The sequence below is a fragment of the Candoia aspera genome, chromosome 2 (assembly GCF_035149785.1).
Source record: "Candoia aspera isolate rCanAsp1 chromosome 2, rCanAsp1.hap2, whole genome shotgun sequence".
Lineage (NCBI taxonomy): Eukaryota > Metazoa > Chordata > Lepidosauria > Squamata > Boidae > Candoia > Candoia aspera.
This window is the reverse complement of record NC_086154.1, coordinates 113,024,652-113,032,526: the sequence shown is the minus strand read 5'-3', so window position 1 is coordinate 113,032,526 and position 7,875 is coordinate 113,024,652. Positions and strand designations below refer to the sequence as shown.

Below are 7,875 nucleotides of genomic sequence, written 5' to 3'. Positions count from 1 at the left end.
GTCAGCATATGTAAGTACTGTGTAAGTATTGTTAAATAAGAACACAGTATTAATCTGTAATTTCATGATATACTTTCTATTTCCAAAAACTTTTGCAAGACTAATGAATCATAGTCTTGGAGCTGCTATGCAGACCCATCTGCAGAAAAATCGTTCAGTTTGTAAAAATGTCTGGTGGATTCATATAATAAGCAGAAATGACCACAAGGTGATTAGTAAAAAAGAGACAGAGACAGAGTTTTAAGTCTAATATTGGAGAGAGAAATGCTTAGTTGGTTCATATGGGCAAAAAGAAAACATTGGTCAACTGATGAAATAAGAAATTATTTTAAATGGGATAAAAGAAGGAAACAAGCTATTAAAATAACAACACCTGGATAATGTAAGAGAATTAAAAACAGTTTGAGCAGTATTTATATATATATATATAAAGTTAGTCATATATATATTTGTGTTAGTGTGTGTGGAATGTATAGAGCCAGTTTGGTCTAGTGATTAAGGCTCTGGGCTAGAAACCAGGAGACTGAGAGTTCTAGTCCTGCCTTAGGTGTGAAAGCCGGCTGGGTGACCCTGGGCCAGTCACTCCCTCTTAGTCCAACTTACCTCACAGGGTTGCTGTTGTGGGGAAAATAGGAGGAGGAAGGAGTATTAGGTATGTTAGCCGCCTTGAGTTATTTATAAAAATAATAAAGGTGGGGTAGAAAATAATAAAATAATTAAATAAATATGCATCTATGCCAACTTGATTTTCCAAGGGTAATAAAAATGACAAAAAGTATCAAATCATTCCCAGATTACTAGCAAGACTACTTAAAATTAATCAACAGGCCAATTTCCATTTCCCTCATATTTCTTTCAGCTGTTAGTGGCCTCCAGAGGATTTCAGATTTATTTAGTTGGACATGATCACAGTACTATTTCCTTTAACAGTATTGGGGGGGGTGTAACTTTAATGTATATACTATAAATCACCCTATATGTACATCTCATAGGGTTGTTGTTGGGCGAAATTGGGATGATGGAGCATTATGTATACCACCTTGAGTTCCTTAAGAAAAGGCAGGATACAAATCTAAGAAATAAAGAAATAATCTGTTATTGAATCTTACAAAATTGAACCTTACAACAAATCTACATTAGAATGCATTGGCTGAAGTTGTTTTTCTCTTCCAAGCAAAACTTGTGTCATAAGCACAAGAAACAATGTTGTATTTCTACCTATGAAAATTTTATTAAAAATAAAATAACTGCCCTGAAATGTAAGTAAAGTTAGTGAAAAGAGCCCATGCTAAATAAAAGTGATCATCTTAAAAGAGTACCAGTTTATATTCAGCAGCACCAAGGTATATCTACTTCTGAATAGTAAAAAGAGTAGTTTCCAGACTTTCAGCTTCAAAGAACATTTTGTCACATGTTCTTGTCTACTTACAATTACCAGACTTGGATTTCTAGGCAGTGCAAAGGACAGTGGGATATAGTCAGTTCATGTGCAGGACAACTCAACACATCTGTTGCATACCAAGAGAGCACCCAAGAATACAACCAACACTTCCTTACACTTGGACATTACACAGAAAATCCATTAGAGACAGCGTGCTGTCTTCCAGAAAGTTCCACAGAACACAGTTTGTAAAATCACTGACCTACTGCACAGTTATCTGCAGCCAGTGATTAATGGAGCACTGAAATGTGTTGGTTTCACACTCATTTCAAAGGTGGTAAACGAAACAATTCAAAGGTGGTGAAAGTACAAAGGAAATGAACAAAATACCTGTGGATTCTGCCATAAGTAAGGTATAGACATTTCAGTTTCCAGAAGCCATTGTGCTGTATTTGAATTCTAATACTAAAACTAAATAACCATGTCTTTATGCATGATGTGTACCTTGATCAACGTTCTTGGGGCTGAGAACTGAAGGACTTGATCCCATCTCTAACATTTGCCAAATTTCCTCCAAGGAACTAGGTGCGCTAGATGATGACAACAGACTTTGCTGGGATAGGCTTGGACTTTCTCTTCTGAGCTGTTGAGGCTGCTGTGGCACAGGGGCTTTAGACATTGAGGGATTTGCAGTGCAGTTTCTCATAAATGAGTCTGATTCAACCTGTGGAAATGACCAAAATCTGAGATCAGTGTCATGTGGAAATAGATTAGGTAAAGGTAAAGGTTTCCCTTGACGTAAAGTCCAGTCGAATCCGACTCTAGGGGGCGGTGCTCATCTCCGTTTCTAAGCCTTGGAGCCGGCGTTGTCATAGACACTTCCGGGTCATGTGGCCAGCATGACGACTCGGAACGCCGTTACCTTCCCGCCGAAGCGGTACCTATTGATCTACTCACATTTGCATGTTTTCGAACTGCTAGGTGAGCAGGAGCTGGGACGAGCAACGGGAGCTCACCCCGCCGCACGGTTTCGAACCGCCGACCTTCCGATCGGCAGCTCAGCGGTTTAACCCGCAGCGCCACCGCGTCCCTAAATAGAAATAGATTAGAAATAGCATAAAAGGCAGTCATAGGTTTAAATGGCCTATCGTGCTTTCTATACATGCAATTGTGTGATCACAATTTATGTACAAACATATACTAATTTTTACACTGGAGGCATCCAGGAGGTAGAGCTGAAGACTTCAGATTGCAGAAGTTGATGGAGCTGGATGAGCAGAGCTACAGTAAGAGATTGAGATGTGTTCAGGTATATGAATGGAGGGTCAAATATGCTTTGTAATCTCCATAAGTGAGGGAAGTAGTTGTGGATGGCAATTTGTAGCACACATTTATATAAGTAAATGGTAAATATTTGGGCTATTCAAGAACTGTGTGATTCATGGCTAGATACTCAGTTCTGGAAATAATTCAGTGTTGGCTTCAAGGGAAATGACCAGGTTTGTTCTTGATTGCGGAGTATGAATCAGGAAAAGCAGAGGTCTTCTAACCATTATCTAACATGGAAAAAATGTCAATACCTAACCATTTTTTTCAAAAAATGGAATAGGGTTTTAGGTAAAAATTTAAGGAAATGGAACAGAACAAATTTTGTAGAAATCAGTGCTGTGACTTCCAAGTTATATGGTCTTTGGACTGGAAAAACTGCTTGCCCAGACCACTTTTGCATTATTCTCAAAGCTCTCAGGAATAACTTGGCAATGCATTTTGAGTGAAGCACCTTCCTATCAATGTCAGTGTCAGTTTCTCCACTGTCTAATATTCTAGTACACATATACTACACTCTGAAACACACAGAGAGGTGATGGCAAAAAGAATGATTTTGCAGAGGAATACATGAACATAACAGCTGTAACATTATTCTCTTCAAGCAGAATTAAAGTTTGAAAAATAACACATATGTCGTGAAAACTTTGAAACAGCAAAAGAAAAGGGAAAAAAGTCTGATAAACCAACTAATCCATGGACAATCAAGTGAGTCTGGAAGTTGAGTCTGAAAGTGAGTCAGAATGGAAGTGAATTTAAAAAATTGAAAAAGTGAATTAAAAAAATAAATTGGCTGTTTGCAAAAAAAAAAAAAAAGAGCATCACATATAGAGCCTCTGAAAAAGAAAAACAGTCTGGTTGACAGTCAGGTGTAAGTTAATGACAGTGAATATGTACATATATCTGTCCCACCCAGTCTCCTACTTGTCCCAAAGGCTGCAATCTGGGCAATAAATTGGAAGGGTCACTCTGACCTGTTAATCCCTGAATAAAATCCTCCCTATCCCTTCTCTCTCCATCAAAATGTGTTTCTTGAGGAACATTACAAGTTTTAAAACTGCTTTTCTCTCTCAGGTACACGTCACCATCAAGTGTGCCATGCTCCTGAACTACAGAAGAGATCCCTGCAGAAAAATCTGAAACAGGGATAGGGCCAGTTTGTCACCTTTGTTCTGCCTAGATAGTTATATACCTTTCCATACTGACTCATTTCATACTGGGTAGGAGTTTTGTGCAGAATCAGAGTGCAGCTGTAGTGAGGACCCATGTTGCATTTCCCATGCAATTAATATTAAATCTCTGCCATAAATGACAATAAAAGTTGTGGAAAGAATATCACATGCAGTTAGGAAATTACTTGCTATCAATTCCAATTTGTAAGTACATGAAAAGTGCATCAGCAAATTGGATTCAAATTAACATTACATTGTATTAGTAAAAGTTGTAAAGTAATTTAATATTAATTTAGCTATCTAAAATTGCGTACCTAACTACTTTAAGTGAAGGAAAAACTGTTACTGAAACCAATAGGATTTACTTCAAAGAAAATATGCTTATGTTTAGACTCCATAGGATGTACTTAAGGCTATAAAACACCATACTTGTTTTAAAAGGATTTCTGCTTCTTCACTACAACTGCTACTGCTTGGGATATTTTCATTATTTAACTTCTCAATGAAAGGAAGACGTTTTCTTTGTGCATGTTGTAACTCCTGCCATGAGAAGGAGCAGACTAAATTTTTTTATGATTTTCTTCTTTTGAAATAAAGAGAAGCTTATGTTATTGCAGGAACAAAAGAAATTCAGAAAAAGCAGAGGCACAAATACAGGTTTTGTTCAATGCTGAATTCCAGTCTTAAATTCACCATTGAACAGAATCTATATATGTGCCTCTGCCTTTTCTGAAATTCTTTGTCCTCACTTTTGTTTAACATGAGATATCATCATAGGTAGTACGCAACACTTACATAACCCCCAGGCTTTGGAATGCATTCCCTGGGAAGTTGTGTTTAATTGTTAATGTTTTTATTCCTTTCAATTCATACTTGCTTTTTTACTTTTTTCGTATTTTGTATGTTACATTGTGTTAAACATCTCGAGTAGAAAGACAGAATAGAAAATGAATAAATAATAAACTTTAAAAATCTTATATTGTGCAAACCCTGTTCTATTCATTTGAATCATAGTAATTTCAAGGACTCAGGAAAACTATAGAATGGTCTTCTTTGTGCCAATGAGACCCTTCAAATGTTGTCCAGGGATAGGGGAAATAAGTACATGGAATTTCAGAAGTCCTCTGCGATATTCAGAGCCTGCCCAACAGCTGGCTCCTTTCCAGAAATCCAGAGTCATACAAAACAACAAATATAGTTTGATTCCAAAACTGTTAGTGAAAATATCTCTCAGATCTTTATTCTCTAGACTAAATGCACCCAAGTCCCTTCTATCAGTATTATGCCACTGATCTTTATGGAAAGCACAAAAATGGCACATCATCTGCAATCTCAAAATAAATGATTAATTGTAGCTTGACTGTGTCCTCCATGGAATATGAATAGTTACTGTAAAATGGGCATAGAAAAATCAGAGCTCTTCCACAATACACTCCAGAGCCTGGCTTTTGTACAGCTTGTGTACAATATCACTGTGATCACAAGACAGGATCTAGCATTCAGAGGACAACCTTCTTGTCCTTAGTATAAAATTGTACGATGAGGTTCTGACAAACTATGTAGAAGAGATCATATTACCTGTTTTGTAAGCTGGTACTGCAAATGTTCTAAAGCTAGAAAATGCTGCTTTGCTTCTTGTACAAGTTCTTTGGGATAAAGGGCACCAGGGAATGTGTCGCGTTGAGAGTTTGTTGAGTTTTTGCAATCCTGAAATCCTACAGAGATGACAAAATAAAGAAATGAACCTTTTCTATATTGCACATAACATCATTCAGCAATGGCTTTTATGTAAAAAAACCTCAATTGAAAGAAGTTGGGTCCCAGAACTTAAAAGCAAATTCTCTTACATGGCATCTATTTTGACCTCAAACTAGTTATACAATAATGTCATTTAGCATTGTTCTTCATCTCCAGGAAACAAAACAAAAAAGTATTTATTTCAAGAATCTTCTTATATACATGATAAGTATATAAAAGAGCTTTTTGCTGTTATGTAACAAGTAGTTGTCACCTTGACCTTTTAGTGCAGTAATCAAGGTCTTCATAGCCAAGAATAAGAAACAAATGCTGAGTCTGTTCATGTTTCATTCCACCATCTTCAATGTTAAGAGTAACTGTGCTCTTATTCAGCAGCATTTCATTCTCAAGCTCTAACCAGGACCTCTTAACCTTGGCAACAAGCCTGCATGCAGTACTTCACTCTATTATTTTTCTCAATCTCAAGAGCCCAAATTTCTCATATAAGAATTGAGATCCTTCCCTCCAATGAGTTTACCTTCCTTTGAAGCTGCTCCAAGTTCTGCTCTTAGTCTGTTTACCATCTCTAGTAGCTGCTGTTTCTCTTTGCTCAGACAGCAGATCTTTTTTGCAGCTTCTTTCAATCTACCTTGAATCACTTTTGCATGGTTTCTAAAATGCTGATGGGGCCCGTCACCTGCCCCCATACCAAGTAACTGTTGCTTGAGATGAACAGAATCTTCCTGGAGCTGTTTTACCAGTGGACTCTAGAAGCAAAATGAGATAAAGATTCTTCCAGAATAGAAATCCCTAATCTTTCAGTGCTGATAATGTATTTCACATTTTGAGAATCTGTTATGGATTTCCTGGGTGCTTTTGAAAAATAGTTGCTGAGAGGGGCTTGGATTCCAAATCACCAATTACAAAGTACTATTTAACTGGAAGATTATTTGCCACCTGGACTGGACCCTGTCTCCTACAGATGCCTCCTAATAATGCTTTGTCTTTATTGGGGGCAGATGGGCACCCTTCTAAACAAAGCACTAGACCCTAGTAGTCCACTAGTTTCATTTGGGGCCCAGAGCAATACTTGGAAATTAAAAGATGCCAGAAGCTGAAACATTGCTTTGAAGAATGCCAACTTCCCAAATTTAAAATCATTGTTATTTTAAATGTAAAAAATGAGGTGGGGAAAGGAACCCAACAGGTAGCAAGAGAACTATAAACAGGCACATTCGTAAAAGTAGGCACCACACTAGGAAGCCCATTCCAGAATGGCATCACCAAAAGAAAACGAAGGACAAGATATATATTTCTTAATGAATATGACAAGATTAATTAATTTAATTATTTTTAGGCCATTTGTAACAGTAAAAATTTTCCCAAAGCAGCTTGCCTAACAATAAAGGAATATTACATATTACATTAATAAAAGCAACCATTTTATCCAAGATATAAATAAGGACCTACCAGCTTCTACCAGTAAAAAGTACTTCTTGCTACTGCAAATACATGAGCTTCCCAGCTATTACAGAACCTAGTAACCAATCAAAGCGAGTATTTGTAGCTCAGGGTTGAACTGTGGAGTCCTTGGTGCTCTCTGAGCCTTGCTGTTTTCTTGCAGACATTTCATTGCCAGACTAGGCAACATCTTCAGTGTGAACAGGGAGAGGGCCTTGCTCCCTGTTTATATATAGTGGCTTGCCTTGCTTGTGTTGGGGGGGGGTGTTCTCTCCTTGGGAGTTCTTTGATTGGGCTGTTGTTTGCTGTTTGGTTGATTGACTGAGTGGATACCCTCTCAACTTCATCAAAAAGTGCCTCACCACCCAACCCACTACAACCCAACCAACAGAAGCTATGAAAAGGGTAACACTGCCAAACATCAGAAGCATCTCAGAAACTACCAACAGACTGTTACAACTACATGGCATCACCATAGCACATAAACCAACTAAAACTCTTCAAAACATATTAAGTAACCCAAAAGACCCAATAGCCCAAGAAGAAAAAACAGGAGTTATTTACAACATACAGCGCAAAGACTGTAACAGCCACTATGTAGGACAGACAGGCAGAAGATTAGCAGAGCGCATTCACGAACACCAACTAGCAATCAGAAGACATGATGAAAACTCCTTAATCTCACAACACATGGACAGACTCAACCATACTTTCAAATGGGAAACTGTGAGCATCCTAGACCAAGCCAAATCCAAAAACGCCAGAGAATTCCTGGAAGCCTGGCACTCAGACAAAGCA

The 7,875-nt window shown here is 37.7% G+C and overlaps 1 protein-coding gene across 1 annotated transcript in view; it reads right to left on the bottom strand.

Moving 5' to 3' along the window:
• Positions 1–1,078: 1,078 nt before the first annotated feature.
• The window catches only part of CCDC57 (coiled-coil domain containing 57), a 93,308-nt gene continuing 86,511 nt past the window's right edge, over positions 1,079–7,875 (bottom strand). Inside the window, exons 14-16 of the mRNA XM_063293262.1 lie at positions 6,155–6,383; positions 5,458–5,594; positions 1,079–2,105 (exon numbers count right to left, since the gene is read on the bottom strand). Of these exons, the coding sequence (XP_063149332.1) occupies positions 1,869–2,105; positions 5,458–5,594; positions 6,155–6,383 (603 nt within the window). The 3' untranslated portion in view covers positions 1,079–1,868. The remainder of the gene's footprint in view (positions 2,106–5,457; positions 5,595–6,154; positions 6,384–7,875) is intronic.